The sequence below is a fragment of the Procambarus clarkii genome, chromosome 72, assembly GCF_040958095.1.
Source record: "Procambarus clarkii isolate CNS0578487 chromosome 72, FALCON_Pclarkii_2.0, whole genome shotgun sequence".
Lineage (NCBI taxonomy): Eukaryota > Metazoa > Arthropoda > Malacostraca > Decapoda > Cambaridae > Procambarus > Procambarus clarkii.
This window is the reverse complement of record NC_091221.1, coordinates 15,369,618-15,392,534: the sequence shown is the minus strand read 5'-3', so window position 1 is coordinate 15,392,534 and position 22,917 is coordinate 15,369,618. Positions and strand designations below refer to the sequence as shown.

The window sequence follows — 22,917 nt, the reverse complement described above, 5'->3', positions numbered from 1 at the left end:
CTCTGAGGGGGCCAGGTTCTGGCCATGGTCCCTAGTAAGCCCGAGAACTCCATACACATGACTGATGCCAAAGTCTGACATTAGCATATCAGCCTGGTAAAGCTCCAGGGAGCCGACGGGGCTCCCCCCAGAAAACGTGAAAAACACCGCCAACCAGAGAGAGGGAGGGATGCCTCGGAGCCTCCGGGATTCACCCAGAAAATGGCGTTTAATTTCATTCAACGCTGGCTTTCTGGGGGGAGCCCCGTCGGCTCCCCGGAGCTATCTACCCAAAGATAAGGAAAAACAGGGACTTACCTGGGAGGCGGTCTGTCCTCACTTCTCAACAGGAAGTCGAGACAACAGGCTGCAACCGCCGACCCATTGCAACACAGGCTCGACTGGGCCCAGGAACATTCACAAGGTAGAGAGCTGCCAGGACCCTGTTCAACCTCCAAAAACCCCAGGCCTGAATGTCAACCCAAGATATGTTGGCAAAGACGAAACGAGGCGGCAGTATGGGGCAAGATGACGGCCCCAAACCTCCACAAGAGAAGGACAAGACTACTCCAACAAACGCAGCTACCTAAGAAGGGACAGAAGGAAAAGGGAGGACCGCCAAAAAAACCCACACTACCACCAAGAAGCACGCAGGTAGGACACCATCAACAAAGCCACCTGACCACCAACAGAATGCGAGAGACTCCTGGCAGAATCGAACCAGCCGTGCCATGGGCCAATCGAGCCTAAGAAGAGGCGGAGCCACGAGAAGATCTCGGGTGCGACCAAGGGGCCAGCAGAGCCGAAACCCCAAGCCGGCAAAGGAGGAGATGGAACGTCTGCCGCACAGAAAAACAACCTAATGTCTGCGAGCCCGCCAGGAGATCGGAGACAACAGTCCCAACGTGAGACTCTAGAGAAGGGACACCGAGTGACCGTGAAAATGCCAACAGGCAGGGTAAGCCAAAAAACCAGGAACCCAAACCTGGCAACAGGAGAGCCAAAAGGCACAAACAACACGCACAACCATGTGTAGGATAAAAAAAGAAAATGGAAAACACAAGAAAAAGACCAGAAAAAAAACAGTACCAACGGCCAGGGACAAGAGCGTAGAAGGAAGATGAGGAATGAAGAAAGCAAGTAGCAAATAGGAAGGAAAGGGACACGACGAACAACACACAGAGCCGCTGGTCCTGTCCCAACAAGCCACGCCAACAACAGTGCTGGGTCATGTCCCAAGACGAAAAGGAAAAAGGCTGCAAAGGTATGCCACCAGACCAGCACCCGAACCAAGGAGTACGAACTATGAGGACATGAACACCACATTTACGATCCGCAAAGGAATGGACAAGATAGAAAAAGATCAACAACGGGACCCCAGGGGCACATGCACCATGGGGACACCGGTGGAATGAGAACCCAAACGAGCCAAAGAGACAAGGAAAAAAGTATCGCAAGGGCAGAGCAGTAGACAAGCAGAACGCATGAGGAGATTTGGTGGAGAATAACACCACACACGGCTTCAAGCGCAGATATGACAGAGCCCAGCAGACCCAGGAACCTGCACATGAGCGAATGACAGGTGAGAAGAGGGACCAAAAAGCCAGAGCTCAACTCCCACAAACACAACTAGGGAAGTACAACTAGGCAAGTACCGTACAGAGACTCCAATGTATATGGAAGGGCAAAGCCAGGCACTGTAAGACGTGCAAGGAAAAAGTGATCCAGATAAGACCACAAAAAACGGGGCCATGACCCCCTGTGCATCATTAACCGAGATGAACAAGTAAGGCCCCAGGAAGAAGCACGGAAGGGCTAAACAAAAACCCACAACCAATTCCCAACACACATCCACAGCATGAAAACTGATGCAAAATGTCATCTCAGAACATCGAGACAGGAACATCTACCCCATAACATATACCTCCACCATTGTACCTCATACCCTGGTGGAGGTAGGGCCCCTTATCTGGACACATGCATGGGCTGGACATGCACAAGAGTGGGACTGGATGGGTATAAATAGGAGCTGCCACATATGGCCCAATAGGCCTGCTGCAGTCACAGTGTTCTGACGTTCGTATATTCGTATCCAAAAATCACCGACCAGCGCCTGGCCAAAATAGAAGCCAGACTGCATAAACTCACCTGCAGAACATAGGCACGAATGTGTCATGACACAACATAGCAGAGAAGTTTCCAGGAGCACTGCCAGTGGAAGAAGGCAGAGCCGCACATGCAGGAGAAGAACAGAGTTACCTTGAGGTGCTTCCGGGGCTTAGTGTCCCCGCGGCCCGGTCGTCGGCCAGGCCTCCTGGTTGCTGGACTGATCAACCAGGCTGTTAGATGCGGCTGCTCGCAGCCTGACGTATGAGTCAAAGCCTGGTTGATCAGGTATCCTTTGGAGGTGCTTATCCAGTTCTCTCTTGAACACTGTGAGGGGTCGGCCAGTTATGCCCCTTATGTGTAGTGGAAGCGTATTGAACAGTCTCGGGCCTCTTATGTTGATAGAGGTCTCTCTCAGAGTACCTGTTGCACCTCTGGTTTTCAACGGGGGTATTCTGCACATCCTGCCATGCCTCCTGGTCTCATGTGATGTTATTTCTGTGTGCAGGTTTGGGACCAGCCCCTCAATTATATTCCACGTGTAAATTATTATGTATCTCTCCCGCCTGCGCTCAAGGGAGTACAGATTTAGGCTCTTTAGTCGGTCCCAGTAATTTAGATGTTTTACTGAGTAGATTTTAGCAGTAAAGGATCTCTGCACGGTCTCCAGGTCAGCAATTTCTCCAGCTTTGGAAGGGGCTGTCATTGTGCAGCAGTACTCCACTCTAGAGAGCACAAGCGTTTTGAAAAGTATCATCATCGGTATAGCATTTCTAGGGTAGAGGCAAAGGAGGAGCTGTACACCCATATGCTGGGAAAACCCAACGTCCTCCCCATAGCAGCAATCCAGAACACCCCTAGGAGCTACAGGACACGGACTAGAGACGAGATGAGCGAGAGACGAAGCGCCCGAGAGAAAAAGGAACGTAAAACCACAGCTCACGTGCACACCGCCCGAACCAAAGCAAACAATCACAGCGCATAGCGCAGCAGGGATGCCAGACGTGGGTCGCCAGAAGTCGTGAGCTAAAGAAAGAAACCACGAATGTGACCAGAAAATAAACAAAATAGTGTTGTTAACCCTTTAACTGCGCGGCCTATAAATATGACACTCCCCCCCAGTGCGCAGGAAATAAAGTCTCTTTAACAAATTCTTTGTTTTTTTTAAAGCGTCAAAAAACCTTCCCTCAGTATGGGGATGTCAAAAAAATTTGAACTTGTACCTACTTTGGCTGCTATGGGGTCTGTAATTTGGCGCGTGATGTCATCATTCCCCGATCGCCCATAACGTACGCTCCCGGGGCCCGTAGGGCGCCCAGGGCGGGGCGCGCCAGTTGCCGCGAATATATTTTTGTTCATTTTTTGCGCACAGTTCCAAATACATTTGATTTGTTTTTACGTGCTAATCCTATGTATAATGAACACGTACACTATATTATGGCAGTAAAACATAAGTACTGTCCAAGGACACTGTGTTACGTGCATGACACTTGTGTACACATATGTTGCACATATTTACCATGTATCATGCTAATTTATGTATATATACAATCTATTTACAGACTATACACTGTCAAACCCTATATACATTCACGATCACATTCTGAACACAGCGAGTGTGAGCTGTCACACCCAGCCAGCCCTCCCTCACTCCTCCAACATTGTATTCGCCAACATTCCTCCTCCCATCATACAGTTATTCACACCAATATTTCATGTTCATTTATGTATATCTACAAAATATGTACACACTATATACATTCGCCATCAACACACTCACAACACCGCGAGTGTGAGCAGCCACACCCAGCCAGCCCTCCCTCATTCCAACTCCTGATGCTGTTATTACACTATACACACACACACACTGTATATACCCATGTACATGTGTGTTCCCCATAGCGAACCACGAAGCTAGTGTGGTGAGCAAAACAAGAGTGGCTGCCACACAGTGAGGGTACCTCAATTCTCTCCCTCCCTCCCTCACCAAAATTCCTCCTTCCACAATACTACGCTCAACGCTAATTATAACCACAATTCTGGTCACTAATTTCTGTAAATGAATAATTGACCACAAGTTTATTTTGAAAAGGAACCTAAAAAGTCATTTGAAGATTCCTAGATGGACGAAATAATGCTGTGGTGCTGTGGCTAGTGCTGTGAACATCGTGAACAGCATTGAATCACTGATATTGAACATTGTACCCAGTCATTATCACACTCAGGCTCTTCTATAATACTATCATGGCTAAATAATACGAGTTATATATATATTATGACATTATTAGGTGATGCTGTGGTCACACGCTGAACAGCAGTTCTGTGCGCTCATACTGCAAGCGCCAGCCTTGGTTGCTCACTCACTACTGAGGCTCCCTCACCTGGGAATGTGGACCACGATTTTTTTAAGGATGGCGTCTGTTTACAAGAGCCCTGAGGAAGCTGATGTGAACCCCATGTAGCCGCGGGAGTTTTGAATGGAACGTGAAAAATACAAATACCCGGAGGCGCGTTGCGCACCTAAAGCCTGGGCCTGCAAGCGTGTTGCGCAGTTAAAGGGTTAATGACCGAATCCCATATGAGAGTACACAGGGCAGCCGCCTACCGGAGTTGAAAAAGTAGGAAGGAGCGAAAAGAAACATAGCACATTTCCCATTTGGGCTGCAAAGAGCCCAACTGGGCTACAAGGATCCCAATCTGGCAACCCTGTGCAGCGCAGGACAGTGCACAGAGAGAAGAGACAAACATGAAAGAACGAAACAAGACCGAAAACCGAGAAGCTTTGAGAAGGACCAACAAGCCCCAGAAAGGACCGGAAGACGACAGACGTTTCAAGAATACGGGAAGAATCAAAACCTTCCCGATCCTTCTAGAACATAAAGAAGCAAGCATGAAGCATGAAGGCACAGAGGACAAAGTTGCACCCAAGACCAAAAGTCATGCAGATCCCCGAGAAGAGGGGAACATGAACGTAAAGGCCCGTTCCAAGAAGAAGGGTAGAGAAATGTACCCACCGACAGGACGGACCCAACAGATCCAAGGGACAAGGAACCGACCCAGGGAAGGGGCTGACCCCAAAAAACATGTACGGAAGGGGGGGAGGGGGGATGGGGAGGGGGGGAGGGGGAGGATGGGGGGAGAAAATACCCCACTCCTTGTAACTGCAAGCCCTGCCCAGAGGGTAGAAAAAAACCTGCGGGGTCTAAACGTCAGCCCCTCACCAGCCCCGGCAACCCACAAGGCAGGTCCCAGGGGCCAAGAAGTTACCCCAAAGCCCCAGCCCCACAAGAAAAGCCCGGACAACCGGACAAGTAATAAGGAAGGGAGCCCACTGGCAGACTCATACAACACGGCTGGAGGAACAGGCTCGAATGCCTCTGTCACTACCCAGAAGGGAAATTCGCCGAGACCGCCCGAGCCTCAAGACCATCAAAGCCTCGCCCCGACCCAAAATCCACAAATGGTAAGGATCCGGATGCAGGAAGGGACCAAACTAGACCACAACAGGGAAAAGACATGGGGGCATGGAAGGAAACAAAACCGAAGCGACCGACACCTCCAAGCCCCGTCACACCAACCTAAGCGGGGCAGCCTCGGAGCTACCGGGGAGCAAACAACCTAGCGCGTTGCCACCACCGAAACTTAACGTGCAACGCCCGTGCTGCCTGCACCCACATAGTCAGCATAAGACTGGGTAATCGAGCCACAAACAAGCAACAAAACTCGCAGGGCTCTGGGTCGAAGGTGCCACCGACCCCACAGGCAGCAGACGGAGGCAAAACAGTAAGAGTCACTCTGAGACAAAGGGACAGAGCAACCCTCGAACTCGCACAAAGCGAGGGGGGACTCCAGGGGTCACATCCATCGGACCCACACGTTCCCATGGTGATTCCCAGTGCCCTGAGCGTTTACCAATAGGGACTCACGCCCAGATAATCCCAGGCAGGGTACTGTTAACTGGCGCCCAAGTCTACCAAGCAACTTTATAAGAACTGAACCCCCAGGACGTGTACACTCACGGGGACCAAGCAGGGGAACCACTGGAAGAAGAAGAAGAGTACGCAGAACACAGGGGGCAAGAACCAAGGCAGACCCCACACCAGGCAGACAAACATAAAGAAAAAGAAAACCCCCGCAAGAAGACAACGCACCCAGGCGGAACAGAGGCGGCCGCTATAATTGGTGAAAGCAAGCTGTGCACTACCCTGTGCCCCTACCAGTGCAAACTACCCCCTACCCCAAGGCGAACAAGGGAGACAGAACACTCGAGCACACAATGGGCAGCCGAAAACTAAGCAGTAAACGACCTAGCAGAGGCAGAACCCAAGGAACTTGTGAAAGGTAACCCCAAGCCCCAAGGGCAGTATTTACAGGGCACTTAGGGAAGGAAACCCTAGGCGCATGCAGCCCGAGTACTGGAAAATCACTCCCGGCTCACACAACACCTAGAAGACAGTCACCACACTCTAGGTACAGTGCTGAAACAATCACCAGAGCCAGAGCAACAGAGCAACTCAGCCTCTAGCAACAGCCTTAGAACTGACGAGTGGATAGCCGGCGTGAGGGGGTCTGGGGCTCCCCCTTTTCCCTCCCAGGGAGGGGGGAACGGCATTGACAGCGGCGTGGCGATGTGTGATGTCATGATCGAAATGATTCATGATAATTGTCATGATTCAAAATGTTAAAAAATTTGTTAAAATTCTATTTATTGTGCTATTATTATGGGATTAGTTTTAAAATGCGCACCTTTAGATTGCAAACAATTTGATACCAAAATGAAATATGTAACATGAAACTTTATGTCAGAATACTAGAAGGATGTAAATAATTTGGTGATGATGAGCGTCCAAAATTAAAATATTTGTTAAAATTCCAGTTTTTGCTCTATTATTATGAGACTAGTTTTAAAATACGCGCCTTTATATTGCAAACAATTTGATACAAAAACGAGCGACGTAACATGAAAATTGATGTTATAAAACTGAACGAGTATACACATTACGTTGTGGTGTGCAAATTGGTGCTTGTTCACGGGTAACTTTAGGCTTTGCTGCGGGAAGTCTCGCCAGGCTTTTGGACATTATATGCATATACACCTGCAGGGAATTTAATTGCGAACACAATGATACCAAAACGAATGACGTAGCACAAGAATTAAGGTGAGAAAACTGAAACAAGTACAGTGGCACCTCAATTTAAGATTGCCCCTACTTACGATAATTTCGAGTTACGATGTAAATTTGATCGAAAAATTTGACTCGACATCCGATATTTGTTGGTATACGTTCGGGTCGACCGAGCGCGTGGTTCCCGGTCACGCGTCCGACCTGCCTCAGTTTACTACAGCTGCCCGCTTAGTGACGATCACGCCTATAAGAAATTCCGCGTTTGTAGTGATTTTTTGCATTTTGAACATTAACCCTTTAACTGCGCAACGTGCCTGCAGGCCCAGGCTTAGGGTGCGCAACACGCCGCCCCCGGGTGTTTTTATTTTTCACGTTCCATTCAAAACTCCCGCGGCTACATGGGGTTCACATCAGCTTCCTCAGGAGTCTTGTAAACAGACGCCATCTTAAAAAAAATCATGGTCCACATTGCCGGGTGTCAGAGCCTCAGTAGTGAGTGAGCAACAAAGGCTGGTGCTCGCAACATGAGCGCACAGCACTGCTGTTCAGCGTGTGACCACAGCATTGCCTAATATTGTCAAAATATATATATAATCTGTTTTATTTAGCCATGATAGTATTATAGAAGAGCCCGAGTGTGATAATGACTGGGTACAATGTTCAAATATCAGTGATTCAATGCTGTTCACGATGTTCACAGCGTTAGCCACAACACCACAGCATTATTTCGTCCATCTAGGAATCTTCAAACGACTTTTTAGGTTCCTTTTCAAAATAAACTTGTGGTCAATTATTCATTTACAGGTATTAGTGACCAGGATTGTGGTTATAATGAGCATTGTGCATAGGAAGGAGGAATTTTGGTGAGGGAGGGAGGGAGAGAATTGAGGTAGCCTCACTGTGTGGCAGTAACTCTTGTTTTGCTAACCATACTAGCTTCGTGGTTCGCTATGGGGAACACACATGTACATGGGTATATACAGTGTGTGTGAGTAGTGTAATAACAACACCAGGAGTATGTTGTGAGGAGCTATTTTGGTGAGGGAGGTGACGTCGTAATCGTGGCGTCGTCTGCTGTGTGATTTGTCATGCAGTGTATGGTGGCCACTGTACTGTTTGGACACAATACCGGCTTACTTGCATAGTTCTGGTAAATAAAACATGTAGATAGGTATATATAACATGTGTAAATTGTGTAATAAATACAATAACAGTATGGTGGGAGGAGCAATGTTGGCGAGTAAGATGTTGGAGTGAGGGAGGGCTGGCTGGGTGTGGCTGCTCACACTCGCGGTGTTCTGAATGTGTTGATGGTGAATGTATATAGTGTGTGACAGTGTATAGTCTGTACAGTACATAGATTGTATATATACATAAATTAGCATGATTCATGGTAAATATGTGCAACATATGTGTACACAAGTGACATGCACGTAACACAGTGTCTTCGAACAGTACGGATGTTTTACTGCCATAATATAGTGTACGTGTTCATTATACATAGGATTAGCATGTAAAAACAAATCAAATGTATTTGGAACTGTGCGCAAAAATATATTCGCGGCAACTCGCGCGCCCCGCCCCGGGCTCCCCACTGGCCCCGGGTGCATACTGCTCTGGCGCACGGGGAATTATAACGTCACGGCCCACCTTTTGGACCCCATAGCAGCCAAAGCAAGTACAATTTCGAACTTGCGTTGCTATACCCATATACAGGGAGGGGTTTTTGACACTTTCCGAGGAAAAAATAATTTTTTCCCAAGGTTTCATTTCCTGCGCACTGGGGGGATGTCATATTTATAGGCCGCACAGTTAAAGGGTTAAAGTAATTATTATATATCACGCCATGAGTCCCAGGAAAGTCAGTGGTAAGGCTCAACATATGAAAACCCATGTAAGGATGACCATAGAACAGAAACAAGAGTACAGAATGTCTCTTCCTCAACAATCAAGAAAATGTGTGCAGCATGGGAAGAATTGCAAACCTTTGCTAAAACGACTCACCCAAATCAAGCTGCAGTAGGCCGTTGCCTTAACCTATTCAATGACACTGTGATACATCATTACAGACAAGTGTTAAAATGAAGGGAAAAACAAATGTCTCTTTGACAAATTTGTAGTGAGACAAACAAGCACTGAACCACAACCAGGTCCTAGTGGTATGCAGGCAAAACATGCCAGGGAGTGCACACCAGAAAGATCCTCACTGCCTGATATTATAATGGAAGGGGACTTCCCTTCCAAACAGTAACAACTCTCCTCCCCCCCTCATCACCATCTTCCATACGCAATCAAGAGCCCTCCATTAAGGTAAGATCAACTTAGGTACTGTATTGTAGTTAGAAAAAAACATTGTATTCAGTATAAAGTGTATTTGTATGTTAATATTTTGGAGGGTGGGGAACGGATTAATTCAAATTCCTTTATTTCCTATGGGAAAAATCGCTTCGACTTAGAATATTTCGAGTTACAATCTGTCTCTGAGAACGGATTAGCATCGTAAGTCGAGGCCCCATTGTATGCACATTTCAGTGTTGCCGCGCGCTTGCCCGAACGCCAGGGGCATGACCTCTAAGTTGGCGGCGCGCATGCCGTAGTCGCGAAAGTGTTAAACATGGCGTCTGTTTACAAGAGCCCTGAGGAATCTGATGTGAACCTCGTGTAGCTGCGGGCCATTTTAATCGTGCCTGGCACCCAATGTCGTGTATATATATATATATATATATATATATATATATATATATATATATATATATATATATATATATATATATATATATATATACACACACACACATATGCCATGCACACAGTGAGACATGTTACTAAGGGTGTATATATACACCATGTGCAATGTAAGGGTTAAAGCCTACAGTGTCCAGAACAAGGCATCACAGATTCACATTCCACAAAAGTTCTCTTTTGTGAACAGTACTGTGGATGCTTGGAACAATTTAAATGAGGTGGTGAGTGCCAAAACCATCAGCAGGTTCAAAGAGTCAAATGACAAAGATTATAAGGAAGATGGAACCTAATGAGCATAACTCTAATCCTATAAATACATATAGGTAATTCACAAACACAAATGCACTATACATACACAGTGTATTTATATATAAATATATATATATATATATATTACCTCTTCAAGTGTAGTCATAGAGATACCATAACTTTCAATGCCAATGTTTTTGTCAGCAACAGTGACATTCTGGTCAAGTTGTTTGAAAAGGATTGGAAATTGATGAGCAGAATTAGAAGGCAGAATGAAGGCTAGTTCTTTCCCATAATAGCGTGCCATCTGGACTTGAGGGACAACTGCCTCCAGTGATTTGAGTATCACATCTGTGTCAGCATCTTCAGCAACTACCAGCCTGTAAAAATGTAAACTAATAGAATTTAAGGTTTTTATACATCTAATTCATGGTGAAAAGAAATCTACAAAACATATTCTTTTCATACACACACACACAAGCTGCAAGGAACCTCCAGAGACACCCCCAGAAAAGGGCATTTCATTACATTCAATGCCCTTTTAACCCCTAAGCTGCTCTTGACTATTTGGCCTTTAACACCCAGAGGCGCAAGAAAAACAAATTAAAAAAAAACAGCGTTGAATGTAATGAAACGCCATTTTCTGGGTGAGTCCCGGAGGCTCCCCGGAGCTATCCCAGGCTGATATGCTAATGTCAGACTTTGGCATCAGTCATGTGTATGGAGTTCTTAGGCCTACCGGGGACCACGGCCAGAACCGGGCCCCCTTAGAGAGGCAAGGGGAGCAATGGCCTATAGAAGCCCCCGTGTGGTTGGAAGCATTCTATGTCTGCCATCGACCGGAACAGTCACCCAGAAAGGTAAGCGCCTCAAAACAAACACCTATTCTGGTTAAAATTGCTACCAAAAGCGGAACTAGTGGATAGAACTCCCCCAAAAGAAAACAAGCAAACTAGTGTGACGTCACACGCCGCTGCGCCATTGTCTGCGCAGCTTCCCCCTTCCCGGGAGGGGAAAGAGGGAGTCCCACACCCTCCACGCCGGCTACCCACACCTCAGTTCTTGAGGCTGGATGTCAAAAACACGAAAGAAACGCCGACTGGAGGGAGGGAGGGATGCCGGGGAGCCTCCGGGACTCGCCCAGAAAATGGTGTTTCATTACATTCAACACTGGTTTTCTGGGGGGAGCCCCGTCGGGTCCCCGGAGCTAACTACCCACAGACGGAAAAAGAGGGACTTACCCGGGAGGCGGTCGTCGCACACTCCTCAACTCGAACCCGAGACAACTGGCTGCAACCGCCGACCCAAAGCAACACAGGCCCGACGGGGCTCAGGGACATTCACAAGGTAATGAGCAGCCAGGACCCTGTTCGACCATCAAAATCCCCGCGCCCGAATATCAGACCAAGACATATTCCCAAAGATGGCAGCAAGAGCCGCGAACTTACGAACGTCATGGGCACGGGGATAGACCGCAGGCTGAATCCCAGGCAGGGTACTGCTAACCAGCGCCCAAAGCTACCAAATAACTTTCTAAGAACTGAACCCCCGGGACCTGTACACTCACGGGGAACTAGCAGGGGGAACCACCAGAACAATACTCAGAACACATGGGACACAGTGAGCAAGAACGAAGGCAGACCCCCCCCCCATGTAGAGAAACAAAAAGAAAACCCCACAAGAGGACAGCGTACCCAAGAGGAACAGAGCTGCGCAGCACCCTGTGCCCCACCAGTGCAAAACTGCCCCTTACCCTAAGGCGAACATGAGAGACAGAACACCCGAGCACACAAAGAGCGACCGAAAACCAAGCAGTAAACGGCCTAGCAGGAGCAGAACCCAAGGAACTTATGGAAGGTGGCCCCAAGCCCCAAGGGCAGTACTTATAGGGCACCTAGGGAAGGGAACCCTAGGCGCATGCAGCCCAAGTACTGGAGACTCACTCCCGGCTCACGCACCACCTAGAAGACAAACACCACACTCCAGGTACAGTGCTGAAACAACTATTGGAGCCGGAGCACACAACCGGTGCCTATAGCATCAGCCGAAGAACTGATGGGTGGATAGCCGGCGTGAGAGGTCTGGGGCTCCCCCTTCACCCTCCCGGGGAGGGGGGAGCTGCGCAGACAGCGGCGCAGTGACGTCACACGTCACTGCGTCTGATACTAGTTTGCTTGTTTTCTGTTGGGGTGTTCTATCCACTTGTTCGGCTTTTGGTAGCAATTTTAACCAGAATAGGGTTTGTTTTGGAATGCTTACCTTTCTGAATGCTTGACCCGGTCAATGGCAGACACAGAATGCTTCCAACCACACGGGGGTTTCTATAGGCCATTGCTCCCCTTGCCTCTCTGAGGGGGCCAGGTTCTGGCCGTGGTCCCCGGTAGGCCCTAGAACTCCATACACATGACTGATGCCAAAGTTTGACATTAGTATATCAGCCTGGTAAAGCTCCGGGGAGCCGACGGGGCTCCCCCCAGAAAAGGGGCGTTGACAGATCCTTTGCCAGGCGAGGTCTACTTCGCTCGAGCTTTCAGGCGGCAGTTGCCACAAATATATTATTACCTAATTATTTCAATGTCTCTGATTGGTTTTTTCTTAGTTTTTTGCAATAATATTATTCAATACAGTAAATTGTGATATATTTATATAATAAAATGTGTGAACCATCGCTGTACTCAAAATTATGGTGTGCATATTAGTGATTCAATTATTATGTTCATAAAACAATAAACAAATAGTTTTGCTGTTATGACACTATATACACACAGGTTATATATAAGTATCTGCATGTTTTGTTCACCATAACGAACCACTAAGTTGGTATTGTGAGTTAAAATGCAACGAGGAGTGACCGCCACACACCAGCCAGCCACTCGCCGCCACTCCCTCCCTCAACAACACCTCACTTGCCCTCATTCTCCTCCCACAATACTGTTTTTGCATTTATTCACTATACACAGATGTTATATATAAGTATTTACATGTTTTGTTCACCATAACTGTACATCTAAGCTTGTATGGTGAGTAAAGGCCCAAAGACGTATCTACTCACACAGTCAGCTGGTGGCGGCCGCCCTCAAGGCCAGATGCACTAATATTTCTCCTCCAACAACACTGTTTGTGGTGTTATAATGCTATATACACACATTATATATAAGTATCTACCTGTTTTATTCACCATACCTGTACAAATAAGCTGGTATGGGGGCCAAAGACCATAGTGGCCACCAGTAAACAACATGACAAGTCGTGCAGATAACGCACCTCCCTCACCAAAATGACGGCTCCCAACCTACTCTTATTGCTGTTATTATACTCTATACACACATTATATATAAGTATCTACATTTGTGTTCACCATAGCGAACCACTAAGCTGGTATGGTGAGTGCAGTAAATAAAAGGTGGCCACACAGAGTCAGAAGACAACGCCACCACCCTCCCTCCCACAGCTTTACTCCTCCCTCCATGGAGCACAGCACTAAATATCACCACAATCCTGCTATTATCAGAATCCTGGTCAGTTTTATCACAGTCAGGGGTCTTCTGTAATACAATCATCGCTAAATAATAGCATGAACATCATTATTATGGCATTTGTGGGTGATGCTGTGGTCACAAGCTGAACAGCGGTGCTGTGAGCTCATGCTGCATGCATCAGCCTTGGTGGCTCGCTCAATACTGAAGCTCTCACACCCAAGAATGTTGGCCTGAGATTTTTTTCTAGTAAGCATCTGGCAACTATCGGTCGTGGCTGCACTATAGCTGCCCCTATCCCAGGCGGGGCGTTTAAATTATAGCGCTAGACACGAAATCATATATAATATGACATGCGCAGTTTCGGTTTTGTGACTGAAAGCATATATATATATGATTTGCGCAGTTTACGGGCTAAAGGGTTAAGTAATGGTTACATTCAATTTTGTCATGGATTCAATTTATATAGAACTGGTGACAGGTTGCATATTCATTAATAAAAACCCACAATAACTTCCAGAATTCTTAAACAAATAATTAAAGGCTACAACATGTAATTAGGTCTTTTGAAAATTTCCGTTTGTCACAGTGCTTTGAGATTGACCAGAGGTAGGAGAGATGATGTAAACAAGCCAAAAATCTAAAAAATGCATTATACATACGTGAGATGATAACCAAGCCCAAACTTGTTTTTAAGGAAAAGAGATGAACCACAGCACCGAAGTCTGCCATGTGATAAAATTGCCTTCCTATCAGCCAAAATATCAGCTTCATCCATGAAATGAGTTGTCAGCAAAATCACCTGTTAAAAATAATTTATATGAAGTGAACACTTTAAATAATATACTATGAATTAAGCACAGGAAAAATGTAAATACAGTGGACCCTATTCGGCGCACCTCCGGTTAGGATGCACACTTTTCAGACCGGATCTACTCACCTGATTCAACAAACTATGGTTCGCTGAAGTGGGGTATGGGCGGATTTGCTTTGAGGGACAGGATAAAGGATAGAGGGACAGAATTTAGAGACTGATGGAAAAGTTGCCCCATCATATTATAGGTTCAAATTAATTAACCCCCTTTGTGAAATCAGCCCATAGAGCATATGCAATATAAGGCTGTCAAGTTAGACATACTGTCAAGCTTGATAGACTGTAAGGCTAGACATATTTCCAGGCTTAACAGACTGTCAGACTTGACATGCTGTCAGGCTAGACAAACTGGTTCTAGACAAACCACATATTGTCAGTCTAGGTATTGTCAATCTAGACAGATTATCATGCTAGACAAACTGGGTGTAGATAAACTGGGTCTAAACAGAATGTCAGGCTGCAGATTGTCAGGCTAGACAGATTGTCAGGCTAGACAGATTGTCAGGCTAGACAGATTGTCAGGCTAGACAGAATGTCAAGCTAGGCGTGCTGTCAGACTTGACATGTTATTAGGCTAAACAAGCTGTCAGGATGTAATATACAGGCTGCACAGAGTCTGCCACAGACTGCTAGATTAGACAACACTGGACAGACAGCCAGACTAAACAGAGAACACTGGACAGACAGCCAGACTAAACAGAGAACACTGGACAGACAGCCAGACTAAACAGAGAACACTGGACAGACAGCCAGACTAAACAGAGAACACTGGACAGACAGCCAGACTAAACAGAGAACACTGGACAGACAGCCAGACTAAACAGAGAACACTGGACAGACAGCCAGACTAAACAGAGAACACTGGACAGACAACCAAACTAAACAGAGAACACTGGACGGGCAGCCAGACTAAACAGAGAACACTGGACAGACAGCCAGACTAAACAGAGAACACTGGACAGCCAGACTAAACAGAGAACACTGGACAGACAGCCAGACTAAACAGAGAACACTGGACAGACAGCCAGACTAAACAGAGAACACTGGACAGACAGCCAGACAAAACAGAGAACACTGGACAGACAGCCAGACTAAACAGAGAACACTGGACAGACAGCCAGACTAAACAGAGAACACTGGACGGGCAGCCAGACTAAACAGAGAACACTGGACAGACAGCCAGACTAAACAGAGAACACTGGACAGACAACCAGACACCCAGAGTAGACAAAGAGGATTGGAAAGACAGCCAGACTAGACAGAGAGCATTTGACAGACATGATCACACATCCCCTTCCTGTTCAGCCCCTCGCCTCTCCCCTTATCCAGCTCACCCTACTAGCTGTAGGATGATGTAACATCATGTCTTTAACCCTTGTGTTGCTAAGGGCTATTTAGCCATTGTCACTATAGAGTGACACTGGCTAAATAGCCCTAAATACTGTATTGTTATTTTGTATTGGTTTTGTTATTACTAGTGCATAACAAAAACAAAAAATTTTCTTCCTAACCTGTTAATTTATGTTCCCTGACCAGAAGAGAAAAAAAAATTAATTGTACTTACCAATGACGTAAATGACCCGATAATATGAGTGATTACGTCACACCCTGCATGCTTGCTCATGCAAGGTGCATCCCGGAGGCATTGTGCACGGTCTTCATGCAGCAAGAGTTGCCACGAATTTATTTTTGCGGCATTATTTACAGTGTCTAGGTGTATTTTATCACAATTTTTATTCACTAATTGTGTTGCATATAATGTTACTTCATGTCCAATGATAATAAAAGTAGCATACATTGAGTATACACATGAGCACCCAAATGTTTTCAATTACGCCAAAATAATATGTATTCACATTGTTCATTATTATATTTACACACATCCATGCACTATTTACAGGATTTTGCACTATTATTGCACATTTAGAAGTCTTGGAGAGAGTGGTAGTCATTGAAGCAGTCGATAGCACATTATGGGACTGCACACGCTTCACACCCTGTTTGCACCAGTTTATATTTCTGATCTCTCTTTTTTGTTGTTCAACAAACTAAGCAATCACGTTGGCCTATTGCATGCTTTCCAGCTGGTGGCAAATGTTTTAGTCTGTGTGCTAAAAAGACCTCCATGTGAGCAAGCCTGGGTGTAGCAGCATGCTGCAACACTGGGTTCATGATGGGTCTTTGTATGCCAGAAACATCTTTGCCAAACTTTGTTAGTAACTGTGTCAAGTGTAAAACCAAACGAACGGAAACTTGGTTTACGTCCAGTTTTCACCAGATACATATTGTAGCTGTTCAGCATGCTTATGTCAACAAGATGGAAAAACACTTTTTTCGTCCACTTCAATGTATTCCGCACACACTCGACAGTGCCCACCATCATGTCAGATTTATCAACCAAACACAAAGTTGATATTATAATCAAGAACACAATCTGGCTTATATACTGGTTCTTGCGTTACTCAATTCACCTTGCCATTGTTCACCATTGTACCATCATGAACGGTTGTCAGCAAGTTCACTTCTCTCTTGTCTTTCCACCTAACTGAGAGTATTTGATCACTTTTTCTTAGCTGGCAGTCAGCAACTTCAAGATTATTGTCAAACACTGGCATTTCCCTTCTTCTTGGCTTTACTGTGCCAACCATTCCAGTTCTATGTTCAATCAAGAACTTAGCTAGCAAGGGACTTGTATAGTAGTTATCCATGTATAAAATGTGGCCCGTGTTCATCCATGGTGCCATCAGTGGCACCATGGATGAACACACTACCTGAGAAACCATGTTGGTCGTTACCGGGAATATCTACATCGCTACCAGAATACAGAATCATGTGTAACACGTATCCTGTTTCACAGTCACAAAGAACAAAGAATTTCAATCCAAATCTGCTGCGTTTGGAGGGAATATACTGCTTGAAGGCAACAAGTCCTTTGAAAAGCACAAGGGATTCATCAATCACCAGCTTCTGTGCTGGTACATAGAAATCTCTGTACTTTCCAATCACTTCATTCATAATGTGCCTGACTCTCCAAAGTCTATCATCCTCTGTCCAGTCCTCATTACTTCCAAAATGAAGACACCTGAGGAGTATCTGAAACCTGTCTCAGGACATATATTTCATGAACACAGGTGTTGGAACAGTCTGGTCTTTGCTCCAATTATCTGTGATAGCGTGTTTGATACAATGTTTCATCAACATACTTAGTGCCAAAAATACATACATTTCACCTACATTGGTGTTTTTCCAACGCTGCAATCATGAATATTCTGTTATCTCTCTTCCAGTGAGATGAGCAGCATGAAGGTTCGTTTGGTGTACAATATATTCCATGAGTGGCTCATCATAAAATGCTGTAAAATAATCCATTTCACACATGTCCTCACCATTATCAGGGAAAAGCTCTGTAATCCAAACATCTTTATTATCAAAGAAGCTTCTTCTAAGAAGCTTTTTAAGGTCAGGATTGACATTACAATTCAGAGTTTTAAATATATAGAGAACACACGAGAGGATGTGCAGTGACATCCGTGATATATAATATACAGTGATATACAGTGATATATAACATATTCAGAGATTTGAGTAAGGGTACCGAGTGCTGTCTGGGGCCAGAGTTAGATATTGTTCTAATAGAAGCTTTGTGTTGGGTAATTAGAGGATGTAAATGATTTTGGGAAGTAGAACCCCAAGCACAAATACCATAGTTGAGATCAGGATAGATGAAAGAGTAATAGACCGCCACCAGGGCAGGGCGAGGTACATAATATCTGATCTTAGAATGAATGCAAACAGTTTTAGAAACTTTTTTTCCTATATTTAGAATGTGTCCCTGGAAATTCAGCTTGCTATCGATAAGGACACCAAGGAACTTACCATTAACTTTACTACTGATTTGTATATTGTTTATTCTTAGATTAATTTCATTTGAGGATTTATTACCAAACAAAATATAGAAAGTTTTGTCACTGTTAAGGGTGAGTTTGTTAGCAGTTAGCTAAAGCTGGACTTTATTTAGTTCAGTATTCACAGCGACATTCAGAGCAAGCGGGTCAAGACCGGAGAAAATGAAAGTTGTGTCATCAGCAAATAAGATTGGTTTGAGGTGTTGAGAGGCATTTGGAAGGTCATTAATGTAGATGAGAAAGAGGAGAGGGCCAAGTATGCTGCCCTGTGGAACACCAATGTTTATGGGTAGTGTAGGAGAAATGGAATTATTCCCAGAAACATACTGGAGCCTGTCAGTAAGGTAAGAATGCAGGTATTGCAGGGAGTGACCTCTGACTCCATATTGATATAATTTAACCCCTTAACTGTGCCACCTCCAAATAGGATACCCCCTCCCCAGTGCATAGGAAATAAATTCTCTGGATTTTTTTTTTTTTTTTAACCCTTTAACTGCGCGGCCTATAAATATGACATCCCCCAGTGCGCAAGAAATAAATTCTTGGGAAAAAATAATTTTTAGTTCTGAAAGTATCAAAAACCCCTCCCTGTATATGGGTATAGCAACGAAATTTTGAAATTGTACTTACTTTAGCTGCTATGGGGTCCGTAAGGTAGCACGTGACATCATCATTCCCTGTGCGCCCGTGTCGTAAGCTCCCGGGGCCGGTGGGGCGGGGCGCATGAATTGCCGCGAATATATTTTTGTTCATTTTTTTGCGCACAGTTCCAAATACATTTTAATTGTTTTTGTGCACTAATCCTATGTATAATTAACATGTACACCATATTATGGCAGTAAAACATCCGTACTGTCCAAGGACACTGTGTTACGTGCATGACACTTGTGTACACATATTTACCATGTATCATACTAATTTATGTATACAGTATATACAATCTATTTACAGACTATACACTGTCAAACACTATATACATTCACCATCAACACATTCAGAACACCGCGAGTGTGAGCTGCCACACCCAGCCAGCCCTCCCTCACTTCTCCAACATTGTATTCGCCAACTTTGCTCCTCCCATCATACAGTTATTCACACCAATGTTTCATGTTCATTTATATATATTTACAACATATGTACACACTATACAGTCACACACTATATACATTTACCATCAACACATTCAGGACATCGCGAGTGTGAGCAGCCACACCCACACAGGCCCAATAGGAGCTGCCTCGTATGGGCCAATAGCAGCTGCCTCGTATGGGCCAATAGCAGCTGCCTCGTATGGGCCAATAGCAGCTGCCTCGTATGGGCCAACAGCAGCAGCCTCATATGGTCCAATAGGTGTTGCCTCGTATGGGCCAATAGGTGTTGCCTCGTATGGGCCAATAGCAGCTGCCTTGTATGGACCAATAGGAGCTGCCTCGTATGGGCCAATAGCAGCTGACTCGTATGGGCCAATAGCAGCTGCCTCGTATGGGCCAATATGCTGAAATACTATTTCAGTGACAGGGTTGTTGATTTGTGGAACCAATTGCCACGTAACGTGGTGGAGGTGGGGTCCCTTGGTTGTTTCAAGCGTTGGTTGGACATATATATGAGTGGGATTGGGTGGTTATAAATAGGAGATGGGGTCCGTCTAATTACCACAAGCTACCATAAGCAACACAAGCTTCACAAAGCTTCCTGGCAATACGTTAGTAATGAATAAATATGGTATGGTATGTTAGGTTAGGCTGACCTAACCTAACCTAACCTATCCTAACCTAACATAACCTAACCTAACTTAACCAAACCAAACCTAACCTAACCTAACCGAAGCTTGGATTGTCGACTTGATTTGGCGTCACCAGCTTTTTATTTTCGTCCAATTTCTTTATAAAAAGATACTTTTTCAGATTAAAATTATGTTTTTTCGTGTTGTACATTCAGCACCAACATTATAATGAGTAAATATATCTTATTTATTCATTACTAACGTATTGCCAGGAAGCTTTCTGAAGCTTGTGTAGCTTGTGGTAGCTTGCGGTAATTAGATGGACTGAGGAGATGCCTTGTATGGACCAATAGGCCTTCTGCAGTTACCTTTGTTCTTATGTTCTTAGCTCCTCTCAACATACTCCTGTTGCTGTTATTACACTATATACACAGACACACACTGCATATACCCATGTACATGGGTGCTCCCCATAGCGAACCACAAAGCTAGTATGGTGAGTAAAACAAGAGTGGCTGCCACACAGTGAGGCTACCTCAATTCTCTCCCTTCCTCCCTCATCAAAATTCTTCATTCCACAATACTACGCACAACGCTAATTATAACCACAATCCTGGTCACTAATTTCTGTAAATGAATAATTGACCACAAGTTTATTTTGAAAAGGAACCTAAGAAGTCATTTGAAGATTCCTAGACGGACGAAATTATGCTGTGGCTAGCGCTGTGAACATCGTGAACAGCATTGAATCACTGATATTCAAACATTGTACCCAGTCATTATCACACTCAGGCTCTTCTATTATACTATCATGGCTAAATAATACAAGTTATATATATATTTTGACATTTTTAGGCGATGCTGTGGTCACACGCTGAACAGCAGTCGACTTGATTTGGCGTCACCAGCTTTTTATTTTCGTCCAATTTCTTTATAAAAATTCCTTTTGAACGCATTTTTATGTGCTGCGTGCGCCGGCCTTGGTTGCTCACTCACTACTGAGGCTCTCACATCCGGGAATGTGGACCACGATTTTTTTTAAAGATGGCGTCTGTTTACAAGAGCCCTGAGGAAGCTGATGGGAACCCCATGTAGCCGCGGGAGTTTTGAGTGGAACGTGAAAAATACAAATACCTGGAGGCGCATAGCGCACCCCAGCCGTGGGCCTGCAGGTGCATTGCGCAATTAAAGGGTTAAGAAGAAGGTTTTGGTGGTTGTCAGTGTCAAAAGCCTTACGCAGGTCCACAAATAACTCAACAGGGAACTCATTTTTATCAGGAGCTGTATATATCAAGTTAATCATACTAATAAGTGCATCGTTAGTGCTTTTATTGGGTCTGAAACCATATTGGCAAGAGCTAAGTATATTCAGTTTGGCTAGCTATGAATAAAGCTGCTTGTAGATTAGCTTTTCAAATATTTTAGACAAAGTTGGCAGAATTGATATATGTCAATAATCGTGGATATCAGTGAGTTCACCACATTTGTGGACTGGGGGTTACTCTTGCTTTTTTTTGGAATATCCGGAAAGGTTTGGAGTTCAAGTGATTTGTTGTGGAGCAATGCAATGGCAGGAGCTAGAAATCTGGAGGCTTTTTTGTAAATTAGAGATGGTATCTCATCAAGGGCACTTGACTTTGTTTTAAGGGAAAGGATTACCTCATTAACATCAGAGGAATTAGCGGGAGCTAGGTACAGAGACTCTGGACAGTTACCTGTAAGGTAGTCTTTAACCCTTGTGTAGCTCACGGCTAATTAGCATTTGTCACCCACAGGCACATACCAAAAAAAAAAAAAAAAAAACAGCGTTGAATGTAATGAAACGCCATTTTCTGGGCGAGTCCCGGAGGCTACCTTGAGGTGCTTCCAGGGCTTAGTGTCCTCGCGGCCCGGTCGTCGACCAGGCCTCCTGGTTGCTGGACTGATCAACCAGGCTGTTAGATGCGGCTGCTCGCAGCCTGACGTATGAGTCACAGCCTGGTTGATCAGGTATCCTTTGGAGGTGCTTATCCAGTTCTCTCTTGAACACTGTGAGGGGTCGGCCAGTTATGCCCCTTATGTGTAGTGGAAGCGTGTTGAACAGTCTCGGGCATCTGATGTTGATAGAGTTCTCTCTCAGAGTACCTGTTGTACCTCTGCTTTTCGACGGGGGTATTCTGCACATCCTGCCATGCCTCCTGGTCTCATGTGATGTTATTTCTGTGTGCACGTTTGGGACCAGCCCCTCAATTATTTTCCACGTGTAAATTATTATGTATCTCTCCCGCCTGCGCTCAAGGGAGTACAGATTTAGGCTCTTTAGTCGGTCCCAGTAATTTAGATGTTTTACTGAGTGGATTCTAGCAGTAAAGGATCTCTGCACGCTCTCCAGGTCAGCAATTTCTCCAGCTTTGAAAGGGGCTGTCATTATGCAGCAGTACTCTACTCTAGAGAGCACAAGCGTTTTGAAAAGTATCATCATCGGTATAGCATCTCTAGTGTGAAAAGTTCTTGTTATCCAACCTGTCATTTTTCTTGCAGTTGTGACGGCTACTTTATTGTGTTCTTTAAAGGTAAGGTCTTCCGACATGAGTACACCCAGATCCTTTACATTGTCTTTTCGTTCTATGTTATGATTTGCCTCAGTTTTGTACGTGGTTTCTGTTTTTATATTTTCAATTTTTCCGTAGCGCATGAGCTGGAACTTATCCTCGTTAAACACCATATTATTTTCTGTAGCCCATAGAAAGACCTG

General features: G+C 45.1%; 1 protein-coding gene across 1 annotated transcript in view; it reads right to left on the bottom strand.

Moving 5' to 3' along the window:
* Window positions 1-22,917, bottom strand: part of LOC123773774 (cholesterol transporter ABCA5) — a 567,017-nt gene that overhangs the window by 263,460 nt on the left and 280,640 nt on the right. Inside the window, exons 17-18 of the mRNA XM_045767705.2 lie at window positions 14,344-14,483; window positions 10,354-10,585 (exon numbers count right to left, since the gene is read on the bottom strand). Of these exons, the coding sequence (XP_045623661.1) occupies window positions 10,354-10,585; window positions 14,344-14,483 (372 nt within the window). The remainder of the gene's footprint in view (window positions 1-10,353; window positions 10,586-14,343; window positions 14,484-22,917) is intronic.